Source organism: Leuresthes tenuis, unplaced genomic scaffold (genome assembly GCF_036924035.1).
Source record: "Leuresthes tenuis unplaced genomic scaffold, fLeuTen1.0.hap1 SCAF_7, whole genome shotgun sequence".
Classification (NCBI taxonomy): Eukaryota; Metazoa; Chordata; class Actinopteri; order Atheriniformes; family Atherinopsidae; genus Leuresthes; species Leuresthes tenuis.
Genome location: NW_027325361.1, coordinates 6,788,603 through 6,802,508, shown reverse-complemented (window position 1 = coordinate 6,802,508; position 13,906 = coordinate 6,788,603). Strand labels below are relative to the sequence as shown.

The following is a 13,906-nucleotide window of genomic DNA, read 5'->3' as shown; positions in this document are numbered from 1 at the left end:
GAAATAATTACAGTTGCATAAATCTATGTCAAAATATATTTCTCAAATTGGGATTTTAGAAAAAATACTATAATTAGTGATTCTGAAAAAATTTGCACAGCAGTGAAACAAAAACAATAAAGGTTTTTTCTGAGATCTTTATTTTGCTCTCTTATTGCATTCTTTGTTCTCTCATTGTAGGTGGAGATAAACCTGAAGCGCTACCCAACACCCTATCCTGAGGACCTAAAGAACATGGTCAAGTCGGTGCAAAGTCTTGTGGGAAAAAGCGTACATGCTGGACATGGACACCAGCATCAGCATCAGCATCAGCACCAGCACCAGCACCAACATCAACACCAGCACCAACACCAACACCAGCACCAGCTGAGCACAGGCACTGCCACTTCAGCAGGAACCAACATGGAACATACACACCTCAGCAAAGAGCCGTATGAACCACCGTGGCCCCTGCCTCCCAAAGAGGTAAGGAACATTTACACACATACAGGCACACAACTCACAGGCAGGTACAAAACTGCACAAATATGCTCACTGCTACATGTATTAGTTAAGATATCCTGCAGTACAGAGTTGATGCTGGTTTTGAGGCCATGTTGAAAGAAAATGAACATATCTGAACAACTGCATCTGCCTCGCAGGGTAAGACAGGATGGTTGTCATTAACAATGCCTCTTTAACTGCACCTGCAGTGCAGAATATTGTTTTGTTCACTCAATTTTCTAATCCTAATGTTGCAAGGAAATAATACACTCTTAGAAATTTAAGAAGTATCTTAAGAAGACAATGGGAAAGCTAACTTTGTTCAATGCCAGATTGACAGATACATAAGTACATCACCACATTCACACATAGCCTCGATAGCTGTGAAATCACTGATCATTAGGTTAAAACATAGGCAGCAGAGAATATCAAATGCACTCTTAATCTTTTTATTTGTTCAAATGTTGCAAATTTCATAATGCGATTAATCAAATTGTTTGTCAGGTGACAGACAGAGAGATGCAGGACTTCTCTCAATCTCAGCTAATGGATCAGGGATCAATGCATAACTCTGGCATCGACATTCCCAAGAGAAAAGACAAAGAAGATTTGACAGAGAGCTCTGAGGTTCGTCATATAGTGAACACACACACGTACATACGTAAAACTGCAGTGATTTTCAGTATCTTATGATACCAAATTAAGTTTTTTTTATATGGTTCAATATTTGAGGGACCAGTCAAATCTAAATGGTTAACCCAAAACAAGTAAAACATTTTCTAAGATGTTTCTAGAGGTAAAAAAAAGCTGTGTTACACCTACCTATTGTCAACCTGTGGGTTAATTCTACTCTCTTCAGGACTCAATGGGTGGCTCTCCGAATGACATCCGAATCTCCGACATGAGACCCACACTGGTGGAGCCACCAATGTACAAACCAAAGGTGGTACTGCTGGGGAAGGATAAGAAAGGTATTTTATCATACTTTAAAGTTGCTGCTTCATAGATACATATAGTCAAACATACATTTACTTATCAGGAGACATGTGGCTGCATACAGTAATATAACGTGGTCTTTTGTAAAGAGCTATGGGGTCTATTGTAATAGTGTACATTAATTAGTCACAGTGGCAAACAGATTAATTTCAGCATAACAGAGAGAGAGAGGGGGGATGCTGTGAACTTCTACAGTGACTGTAGATAAATTAGTGTGAGTTTGTCCTGTTTTACATATTTTGCCCTGAAGGTCTTAGCTTCATATGAGGAAAAATAAAAATAAAAAGCTAATTTTAATGTCTAATCAAAAATCTGTTTAGGCCTAAATAATTTAGTGCTTTAATCACATCTTCTGAAAGTCACAGTTTATTATCTCTTCCCCATGATGAACTGTAGTTCTTATTAATTCAGCGCTCCATCTTGTAATCTGCTTCTTTTTTAGGGAACAAAATGCAAAATGATTAAAGCTCAAACAGATTTTCTATTCTGGTGCATGTGCATTTCCAGTGGTGGACCTGGTGAAGTAAATTAAACATTTTGTTTGTTTTATTTTGTCAAGATTTAAAATGGATTAAATGGTGAGCCTGCTGGTTTAATAACGCTTGTATTTATAAAGTGATTTAAAGATAACTCCTGATTTTTATCCCAAAATTTCATGCTGTGAAAGTGCTACAACTGAACTTAAAAATGTGATGTTTTGTATCTTCACTGAAAGACAAAAGCCCTTATCTAAGACTTAATTTTTAGCTGAAACAGAATTTTCATCATTTGCCCTGAAAATATCTCCTATTAAGCTCCCTTTCTACTAACATGAAGTCAGCAGCAAAAACTCTGATAATCTAATAACATAATATATTACATTTTGTCTGAACAAATGAGCTATGAAACAATTCAGCATCCATTTTAAAGTATTCTACATGATGTTGTGCTGGAGCTCTGGGGCTTTTTGCTTGAGTACTGGAACATTCATGATAACCCAAATTGCACAAGGTGTTGTAAAATCTGAAAACAAATTAAAAAAATACAATTAAACTGAATAAAAAGATAGGAAAAGATTAAAAATAAATGGCGGCCCCAGCTGTGTTTAAAAGCCAAAGAAATGGGTTTTAAACTTAAACCTAACAGTGTTTGAGCAGCTGTGATATGAAGAGGCAGACTGTTCCAAAATTTAGGAGCTCTGGTTCACTGAAAAGGCATTCATTCCTGGTTTTGAGCCTAAAAAAAGCCTAAGAGGAGCTGGGTTGATGACCTCAGTGCTCTAACTGGAACATGTTGGTGTTGCAGCTCAGACAAGTACAATGGAATCATAGCATTTCAGGCTTTCAAAACATTTAACAAAATCTTAAGCTGGATCCTGAAACCAACCGGAAGCAAGTGAAGGAAAGAAAGCACAAAAGCGATGTGATCATGCCTCCTCCCTGTCAACATACAAACAGCTGCATTCTGTGCAAGCTGTAAGCGATGAAGAGACAACTGATCTAATCCATGATACAGAGAGTTGCAGTAGTCTAACCGGGACATGATGAACAAATGGATTACTTTTTTTTATTAATTCCTTGGAGGAAAAGGCTTCATCTTTCTGAAGATCCTCAAATGAAAGAATACAATTTTGAGCACTTTGTTGATCTGCTATTTTAGTTTGAGAGAGCTGTTTAAAAAAATTTTTTGTCTAAGGTCGGCTGTAAGAGATTAGCAGACCAAGGACGCTCTCTGCACCATTCAGTCAGCTTTGCCAAATATAATTATTTTCAGTTTTCCTGTACATTTAGATTAGTTTTGTGATTGTATAACTGTTTGGTTTGAAAGGGAAGTTGATATATAGATACACATAAAAGATACATTGACAAATTTAATAATTTAAGTCATACAAGTATCGTCCTTTTTCTTTAATTTGTCATGTAATAAGTATTGTCTTTCACCGTTTAGAATTGTTCCCTAATACTAGACTGCAGAAAAGCTCTTTTTATTGTGACTGATGTTAAACTGAATCGTTTGGTCTGTCTGAGACATTCACAAACCACTCAGCTGTTCATAAAAACTAAAACGACTGAATAAGTTCACTCAGTGTGGGTTTAGTTATCTTAAGGTAAGCATAAATCGCTATCTTTAGAAACAATGTCTTTTCAGAATGCATTAGAGAATATCTGCGGAAAGGCACTAAATCTTGGATTTTAAATCAAGTATTTTTTAGCCATGTTTAAAGCTTCACAGCAGTAGTTCCAGAGGTTTTCAGTAGGAAGAGGTTGTGACATTTTCATTGAACACAACTGCTTGTCTCTCTGTGTCTGTCTCTGTCCAGAGTCTACAGACGAGGATGTAGATAAACTCCACTGTCTGAACCACAGTGGTTCCTCTGCCACCTACTCCGACTATTCTCCATCGCAGGGGTCCTCCGGCTCCTCCAACCCACCCGCCAACACACACTCACACACACATTCTCACGCGCACCAACACGCCCCTGCTCTGCCGGCCCCCACCAAGGACCAGGCTCCTCAGACACACTGGACAAATAGGTACACATGCCTCCTTCATATTCAGTTTCCTCACCACCCATCTCTTCAACTATCCATCATCTTTTTTTCACCTTCAATCCCACCCCTACTTCAGTCTCCTCCATCTACCACCTATCTCATCTATCTATCCAATTGCCCCATCCATCCTCTCCTTCTCCATTTTTCTGTCTTTCTCATCTCTCTGCATGCTCAATCAAGGTCAAAGAGACTCATTAGGATGCTGCAGACTTCTGTTAAAGATATTCTTTCTCAGCTCTCTTCTCCTCATCTTCAAAGAGTCCTGCTGAGTCCAAGACTCGGAGATTGATATGAAAAAGTGTTTTTTTTTTAGTTTTTTTGTTCCACGCAGATACATAAGAAGAAGCGAAAAGAGAAAAAGAGATTTCTTTTTTCTGCTGAAGTTATTACTCTAGTTGCAGCACTCTTATGATGAAAGCTGACATACATGGAATTTCATATTGCATTAAAATTCATATCAAAATCTGTTTTGACTTCTATAAGAAACGTTGTCGCTTGAAACAACAGCAAACATTTCATCTTAGATCGCCAACCATATTTATTACATTTCATTTTATTCTGACAGTGATATATCAGCTGACAATTTTTTTAAATATCAACACATAGGAGAAAACAAATATTCTTGATGAATATATTTGTGAGAAATTTTATTTTTGATTTAAATAATTAACTTTGCAAAAAATTTTTAAAACTTCTTTTGTCAAATAAATCTGAAATAAAGTCATTTTCTGACCTGTCATTTCAATGTAAGTTTTGTCTATAACTTTTTTAAATGAAAATGATTTATTGGTTATTGATTAATAAATACAGCATTCCAACATGACTAAAATTGAAACTGGAAGCAGAAAAATATGTAACAGTCAAGAAAAAAACTGTTAGAAAGATATTCAGATCATTCCTTCCTTTTCCGTCCTCAGTCAACTCTACCTTGATGATTTGACTTTTATGTTTCTTATGATTACATAGCCTCCAAACAAAACACATTCACTTTGCTTCTTCACTAAAAACATAATCTCCAATGACATTAAAACTAATTTCCTCATCTTCACTCTTCCCATTCCCTTTTTTGTTCTGAGGAGCCCCTACAGGGTGAAATCTCGTTTTGGTATTTTTTGACATTAAAGATATGCTTTCACATGCTTTGGGTACAGATCACAGTTTATACTCTAAAATGTGGTATTTGCAAACTGGCAGTGTTGGGGACTGATGGCACTGATATTTTCTGTTCATATTCTCAGAAACATTAATTAAGCAAACATGTGCATTGGCCCACTTGTTGTTGCAGAAGGCCATCAGAAACATGGAGAAAGCTTTGCTGTGCCCACTGGCTATGATATGTTGATATATAACACATCTTAATCTAGCATGGCATTTCAGAATAATCCAGCTCGTTTTCTCATTCTTCACTGTGTAATAATTGCTTAATATTTTCTGTCTATGTAGACTTGCCCAGTCATTCCCCAAGCCTATTGACTCCAAGCCCCTGCTATCTCAGAGAGAGACCCCTCCATCAGGGACCCTGCAGCAGCGTGGAGATAGGCGTCCACTCAGCGAGCCTTTTGATTGGTCTGAGGCCCCTCATTATGACAACACAGGTTTTGATGCTGAGGAGTCTCCTTTAGACCCTCAGTCATCTAATACGAGTCAGGGAAACCCACCACTGGGCTCCAAACCACGGAGCCAGTCGACACACGGCCGCCGCCCCCTCCTCAGGCAAGAGCGAATTGTAGGAGTCCCCTTGGAACTGGACACCCAGACACTCCCCTACCACAGCAACCAACGCTCCACCCCAGATAATGACCCACAATCCTCTGGACCTACTTCCCAGAACCCCTGGCAGAATTGGACCAGGACTCCAAGTCCCCTGGAAGACAGAACTGCGTTTCCATCAAAGCTGGACCAGACACCCACCTCTAGCCCAAACCCTGATCGCAAAGACTTAGACTCAAGGTATATGACTGGACATCCATTTAATTTAGCACTCCAATATGAATTTTTATACATCTATAATTAGCGATTTTACAAATAACCAAAATTTATTAAAGGTTTAAGCTAAACTATGTTGGCAGTTAATGTGAAGCAGCGAGTTGATCAGCAGATAACTTTCTGCTTTAAGTAAGTTTTTTAAGATTCAATTTTTCTCTGATTCATGTAATTGTAAAATTAATAATTTGGGGACAAAATGAGTTATTTTACTTTTGTTTTATAGTGTTGGAATAAATGATAGATTCAAATGTCATAATGAAGTGCTTGAATTTCAGTCTAGCTTTATATTCAATCGTGGTCTGTGAGTAGTCTAACTGCTTTATATTGAAGCAATTGATACTTCTGTTGATGTTGCAGGACACCTTTTTTCTTTTTGTCAGCTATTCATGAATAGAAACCGCATGAATTATGGAGTAAAACTAAAATGGCTCGGTCTGATAACATGTTTTTGTTGTTAAAATACAGATTTTGTTTTTTGAGACTCAAATGTGTAAACTCTTTATCTACATCATTGAATTATAGTTCCTTGTTTTCTGTTGCAAGACTGGAACAGGGTTCTGGGCCTTTGCCTGGAAGCTGGACGTACCACAACAATCAGGTGGACCAGAACAGGAAAGATCAACTCAGTGTCAGCGGGGGCAACAAGGTGACTGTGGTGATGAGTAAGAGCTCAGACCGCCTGTCCCCGATGATGAAAGAGACCAGATCCAAGTTTAAGAAGTCGCAGAGCATAGATGAGATTGACATCGGCTCATACAAAGTTTACAGGTATATTTTGCTCCTATTTTTACATTGAAATAAAAGTATGTCTTGTCAAACACTGGACTTAATTAATTGTATCTCTCTATAGCATTCCCATGGAAAGCTATAGTTCATCCATTGAGCAGCAAACTAGTTTGGATCGTCAAGAGCTGCCCTGTTCTATGGAGCAGACCAGCATGGCACGGTCTCAGTCTGCCCCCATGTTAGATGATGAGTTGGGCTTTCCAGGTGCTGGCAACCACAACCAGTCCGGACAGAACCAAAAGCCCGCCATTCCACACAAGGCTTATCACTTTGACCAGAACTACAACCCCCAGGTCCGGTTTTATTTATTTATTTATTTTCTATGTTAAATGCAGTGATATAAAAGTGTTTGTATACATACATTATCAACTTTAAATGGAGTATGCAGCACTTTTAGGGTAAATTCTCACAATTAACCAAGCAGTCAAAGTTGTAACAGTTTTGCAAAATAAAAATGATATCCCTGAAACCTTTACATGGATTTACTGGTAACCATTCTAACCCATTAGGTGACCATGGATCGTCGTGTCCCTCCTCTGTTCCCTAACACACCTGATTATGTAAATCACTCCTCAAAGGCTTTGGACTACTTGAATCAACCAGGAAAGACGCTACCCAAAGAGCTAGTGAGCCCTCGGTATCGTGCATATCCACCACTGGAAATGTTTTCTTTCCCTCAATCACCAATCAACCAGGATGGCCTGCCCAGTCATCAGCAGCAGCCAATGGCAACACAGCGGTCCAGGCCAGGGTTTCTGAGGAGAGCGGATTCTTTGGTGAGCTCAACAGAGCTTGCTTTATTTCGGAGAGTTCACGAAGCCCAACAGGAGGCGCTGCAGGAGGCTCAGTTCAGACAGCAGGTAGGGCCATGTAGCATAATTATGCTAATTTATATACTGCATATGTATGTGTAGCCTGTGTAAACTGTATGTATTAGTCATATTATGGAAATGAATAATGACCATAACACACGATGATTCAATAAAGCTGATGAATATCTGTTAAAGTAAAACAATATTTTTGTTTTTATACCAATGGCCTGTTACCCTTTCAAAACCATGACTCTCGTCATACAAATATGAAATACAATTAACGCTTCTCTGATTTTCTGGTTTTTAAAAGATGATCATCATTACTGATGCCAAACAAATCCGAAACACTTGAAACTGTAGTTATCAGTTCATTAAAGATAACTACTGTTTCACTGATGGACCTATATTATGGTTTTTCTATTAAATTCTTTAAATGTGCATTTAATTTATTTTCTTCCATTCATTTTGTTAAGACACAATCTGAGTCTGGAACAAATTTAAGATGGGATTTTCTAAATCATTTGAGTGTTTGGGGCTACTTCAAACTAAACAAAAATAAAAATAAAAACTTTATCACTTTCGTTTAATGGTCCAGTGCATTGATTATTTTATGTTGAAGCAGTGCTATTTCAATACAGGAATAACACAAACTAGTTTTCTACAGGAACTGTTTTTTTTACATGGTGTTTGTCCTGTCCTCAGGCGGACCCCCCTCATTACAGTCGGGCTCTTGCCTACTCCAGCCCCATGGACCACTCTGCTCTTGCCAACATGGCCGACAACCAAAGTCAGATGATACACAACAAGAGAAATGGTCGCTATGATGATGACTATCCTACATATCAGGAGCAGAAGAAGCCCATGATTGGTTATCCGACCAAGAGCCTGACTCAGCGCCGCCCTTTATCTGCCAGGAGCTACAGTACCGAGACCTACGGAGCATCTCAGGTGAGACTGTCAGTGATACCTGATGTAAGCTGTACATTAAATTCTGTGAATGTTTTTTTTTTTCATCACACTCTTTCTCCATAAAGTTCCATAAAATTCTCTATTAATGTGTGAGTCATTTTACAGTTAAAAACTGTTAAACCTACATGAAATTGTTATTATTTGATCAATACTTAATCTGCCAATTGCTTTTTCACTCAGTGAATGGCTTGTCTTGTTCACAGCTGTCAGAGACCGTAGTCTGATCCCTGATCCCACAAAGGTTGTGGTAGTGACTCAAAATGAAAAATGCCTGGAACACACAGAAAAATGTTCCTACTTTGTCAGAGAGGTATCTGGATTTGGGATTACAACAATTTCATCATTATGTTTTCCACCAATTACCTGGGTTGAAGTTATTGCACCATCAGACTAAGCAGAGTTGTTCGAATGTGTTCTGCCACACTGCAGATCCGAAGGCAATCCTCTTTCCACGAATAATCCCTTCGAGATTTTCTGAGTTTGTCTCAAGGCAAATGTTCCCAAAATAGTCACAGAAAGGTGTCAAGCATTATACTGATTAGATAGACCTAATCACTTCCTATGGCACCTTTCAGCATGTAGAAACAGAACACATAAAGTAAACTAAAAACTAGGGAAATTATTTAGAGAATGTATGGCTATAATCTTATTCTTGCTAAATTTAGCGAAATCTTCAAAGTTAAGGTTGGAGTAAAATGTATTTGACCTCTCACCACCTTTAGACTACGGTCCATAACCCCATCCACCCATACAGGTGTTGCATTGTATGTGCATTAGTTTGTGGTTTTCTTCCATGCATTCTCATTAATTCCATTTATATCAGGCCCGTCCTGTGTCAGCTCGACCCACCATGGCCGCCCTCCTGGAGAAGATGCCACCTGACTACGCCCTAGCAACCTGTCCTGAAAAGCCATCCGAGGACACCATCAAAGTAAGACCTGTCGTACCACAAAAACCAGAAGACATCACCTCCAAGATGCCTGCCGACTGGAGGCAACAACTTCTCAGGCACATAGAGGCCAAACGATTGGACAGGGTATGTCGATGCAATGCGGACTCTCATAAGAAACAAATGCACACATACACACACGAGCACAGAGCATTCAGAAGCCCCCCCTGTTTGTATCTTTGTAAGTCTGTGTTGTAAAGTTGACCAGATTCGTGTCTGGCTGCATGTGTGTCCACTTCACACTGTCGCTGTGTCAGCCTGACCTACTGCACACCCACCACTGGATATGTGCTGTGAAAATCACATTTCCTGAAATGCAATGCGGTGAAGTCATTGTGATATATACAATCAGATCTTGTGGCGTGTATAAAAATCTTTTTGAAACAAGTGAAAAGTCACCAAGATAATTCCAGTTTACTGATTTAATGTGGCTTTTTGAAAAATCTCCGAAGAGCAATAAATCTGTTATAATTTAAGCACTTATTTGATATAAGATTTCATTTGTTCATATTACCATCACTTGTTTAAAAAAAAACACAAGATCCTCACAATCACCAGCACAACCATTTTAAAGGTGATAAAGATTTTTTCAAGGGTTTATAGCATCTGTATTGATACTAGTCTCCAGTAATACTGTAGAAAGACAATTTAGGAAACACGTGTTTCATGGGAGAGGCTGAATAATAAGATACTGCAGAGACTACTCACATGTCATTATGACAAATATAAAGCTATTAGCCATTAGCTCAATGTAGTCAGGTAAAAATACCATGCAGCCTCTGTCCAAATACGAAATAATCCACCCAATAGCTCAAACTGTTAAGAGGTGTTTTGATTATTTAAATATTTTAAAAGTGTAACTTTAAATAACTTGTGTTGTTTTGGGCAGTTATCTTTCAGGTATTCTTCAGATCATTGAGGTGTTTTAGGAAATTTCTTTTATTTGCAATTTTTTCCTTGATTTAAGAAACAAGACTGGGTGAAGTGTTCTCTTCATCATAACAGCGGTAGAAACTTCAACCAGGGACATTTTTTATTTGCATTTTATAGAGAACATAAATTATAATGATTATCGCTGCAGTGCCACCGAATAGAGGACATAACGCCAGTGTATTTGTTTTTTTTGTTTTTTTTTCAATCATTCAAACCGCTTTGAAGGTGATATCTGAAACAATGATAGTGTTTGCCGCTATCATTGACATCATGTCCGTGGTTGGAACTCAGCCATACACTTGATCTGGAGTAGTAGTTACAATCGTCTAGTTATAGTTATCATTGTAACTCTTGTTCTTGGTGTGGACAGCTGCCCTTTAACCCTTGTTTTCAGGGCTCCTGTGTCCTGCCTTCAGCTTCATATCTACCCCACACACATCAGAGTGCTATTAATCCTTTCATTTGACTCACTGCTAGAAAGCAATTTAGCATTTTTTTACAAAATGTCAACTAATTATTTTGCACTGGTAACAAAACACAGGACCATCCGATCTGGAACACACACTCGCTAAGAAGCTTTAGAAAATAACTGGCAAATACATTATAAGATCTTCTTTGTCTTTCACAAGTACTTTATCACCAAAATAAAAATAAAACTTGGCTTGGATATTTGAGATTATTTTTAAAAGAAAGCACTAAAATATGTAATCTTTTTAAAGACAGAAGTTGAGCATTTCACCATAAAACATAGTGGGTATCAAGATGATTTAGGTTTTGGGCAACATGTTTGGTGAAGTAGCCATAAATGTTACTCATCTGAAAACTTAAATACAAATGTTGGAATAAAATGATCCACTTGTTGTTGCTTGTATTACACAATGTTCTGTGTGTACTGACCGATCAGCAGCTAACATTTCTCTGTGCTTTCAGCAACTCTGCACTGTTGTTGTTGTTTTATCAGTGTTATTGTTGTTTGTTGATTTGTTTGTGGAGCTGTGTTGGCCTCGCGGTGTTGGCTCCACCTACTCCCCCCTCCCCTTCATTCACCCATGTCGTGTGATGTTGTCTTCTCCAATCAGAGTGGTGTCCTAAAGCACAACACGCTCACGCTGGGCATGCTCTGTCAGGGCGGGGGTCACAGCCAGGGGCGCAGCAGCACTTTGAACTTTAACCTTTACAATAACACTAAGCATGAGCCCCCTGCTGGCCGTTGGCTGCCACTACCTCCTCCTCCATCTGCCAACGCTGTGAGTATTCCGCTGATGACAATAAACCCCTGGTTACTGCTGTAATTACTGCATACATAGGATTGCCCCTTCATACCACGGCTATCACAACCTATTGTTTGTTTGTACTTTATTTTTATTATAATTCTATTCATTTAAATAAACGCATTTACTGTTTTAAGCATGGAACCTGAAATGAGGCACCTCAGTTTTGCTATTAACATCCCACAACTCTTTCTCATCAGGACCTAAATTTACGTCTTATGTTCAGTGGCAAACAAAGAGCAATATAAGGTGTTGGCTTTTTATAGCTGAGTCGAAACATTTCAAGGTTACCAGCACAACAGAGTTATTGGGCATTGTTGTCTACATCATATTCAGCCTAATAAGGGATTTCCATGAGATCTATTTTGTTTAAACTAAAAAGGCTTCTTCCGCTTTTCTACTACTTTCCAGTTAATATGAATTGCCCAGTCTCACAAGAAAACGTGTAAAAGGCATGTTTGTCCACATGTCCTAAACAGGATAGTGTCTCAATTAAGGCCCAGATATTGTGAAAAGATCATTTTTTTGTTGTCTGTTGTTTTGTGTGTGGAAGCACTCGATCAATGCGATGCAACCTGTAACTGTGTATTTTATCAAGATTTACACACTAATCGTGTGTTATTGGTTTTTATCCTGAATTCTAACCTTATTTGCATTAATATCTAAATCTAACCATGTATTTTTATGTCTAACCATAAATAAGGGAAAATTTAGTGGAGAGTGTTTGGGTGGATGGGACTCTAATTTTGTTTGTTTGTGTTAAAGTCCGTGGGGTAACACTGCTGTCAACTCTCTCCTACCTCCTTTTAAGTGTCTTTGACTCTCCAAAAGACTAGGCACTCCATCAATGTGGTTAAGAACAGATTCACATTTACACTGGTTGAATAATCTGGCCATATGCATTCCTGTGAACCTCCGAATGTGATCTGAGCGATCATACTTAGACTATTCACTTGTGGTTGGATCACTAAAGATGGAAGTTAATGCCAGGTATTAGCAGAACTTAAAGTCTATTAAATTTTTATTTTTTCATGCAACTGGGTACTTGTAGGACATTTTACATGGACAGGACATTGTTTAAATAAATAAAAAATAAAAAAAAGTTAATGTTTGGTACTGATTGTTACATGCACCAAACAGTATTTGATTGACAATATAACGTCTGTTGGTTGTTTAGTTGATAAATAATCAGTCATCTGTCCATGTTGACTGATGTTTCTTGTGTTAACACACTACAACATTACTTCACCCTGAGTGAAAATATCTTCCAACACTCTTCCAGCCTTGTTCATTCTTAAAGAGCAGAATCTCATATAACCCACAAAAACTCAAGCAGACAAGGGCTGGTATTTGAATTTAACTAGAGGCAAATGTTTCTTCTCTGTAATGCCCTCTCTGTCTCTCTCAGACCCCCTCTCAGCAGGCTGCAATGCTGGATAATGACCAGGAGGGGGTATCAGGGAGCAACCAGTGGGCTCCTTATTCACTTGGGAGGAGGGACGTCCCACCTGACAACCTGATGAAAAAGGTAAGAGCTGACTCATCTGTCAAGTGTCTCATTGCTGTTTCCTGACACTTTTAAACCCTCTTCCAACAGACAGAAAAATAGAATACTATTGACTTAACTTTGTAGTGTTATTTTTTTAAAGAGATGCTTCTTTGCTGAAGATGTTTGAAAGTAGTCTCTGTTTTTATTGGTAGGAATCTTGAAATCTACAAGAGAGAAATAAAGTGATGCTCTTAAAAATCCCACTCATGACGTAAATATGTGCATGACGATGTGCAAAATAATTTGTCATGCCACGTTTCTGACTGCCTGTCCTCTTTCCACAGAGCGGACATTCACACAACCCTTCACACCAGTCACACAACACCATGATTGTCACTTCCTCCTCTTCCTCCTCGGCCACTACACCTCATCGTGTGGTCGGGCAGCAGGGTTATGATGGGATGATGAACAAGGGGGGACAATACCAGCAAGGAATGTCTCTGTCAGTGGTTCCCTCTGGTGGGCCAGGCCAGTACCAAGGCAACATGTCTCAAGGTAAATGAAAATGACGCTGAAACAGACTTGTCTGTGCATGAACAGATTTATTTTTGTTGTAGTTTGAATTTTTCACAGGGATGTGCACAAGTGGAACCACTTTAATTTAAAAAGACTTGATTCTCAAAGCCCCACAATAATCAGTC

The 13,906-nt window shown here is 38.6% G+C and overlaps 2 protein-coding genes across 16 annotated transcripts in view; one reads left to right on the top strand and one right to left on the bottom strand.

The window, feature by feature from the left end:
* Positions 1-13,906, bottom strand: part of cp (ceruloplasmin) — a 442,499-nt gene that overhangs the window by 114,525 nt on the left and 314,068 nt on the right. The window lies entirely within an intron of this gene.
* The window catches only part of lrrc7 (leucine rich repeat containing 7), a 118,352-nt gene that overhangs the window by 93,906 nt on the left and 10,540 nt on the right, over positions 1-13,906 (top strand). For 12 of the 15 annotated variants that reach the window (XM_072389027.1, XM_072389026.1, XM_072389025.1 and 9 more), the window contains 13 exons: positions 181-465; positions 988-1,110; positions 1,343-1,454; positions 3,779-3,992; positions 5,454-5,960; positions 6,540-6,764; positions 6,847-7,075; positions 7,292-7,642; positions 8,297-8,542; positions 9,387-9,599; positions 11,525-11,692; positions 13,125-13,244; positions 13,550-13,760. In XM_072389027.1, the coding sequence (XP_072245128.1) occupies positions 181-465; positions 988-1,110; positions 1,343-1,454; positions 3,779-3,992; positions 5,454-5,960; positions 6,540-6,764; positions 6,847-7,075; positions 7,292-7,642; positions 8,297-8,542; positions 9,387-9,599; positions 11,525-11,692; positions 13,125-13,244; positions 13,550-13,760 (3,004 nt within the window). The remainder of the gene's footprint in view (positions 1-180; positions 466-987; positions 1,111-1,342; positions 1,455-3,778; positions 3,993-5,453; positions 5,961-6,539; positions 6,765-6,846; positions 7,076-7,291; positions 7,643-8,296; positions 8,543-9,386; positions 9,600-11,524; positions 11,693-13,124; positions 13,245-13,549; positions 13,761-13,906) is intronic. The other 3 variants (XM_072389038.1, XM_072389033.1, XM_072389032.1) reach the window with 2 other exon arrangements.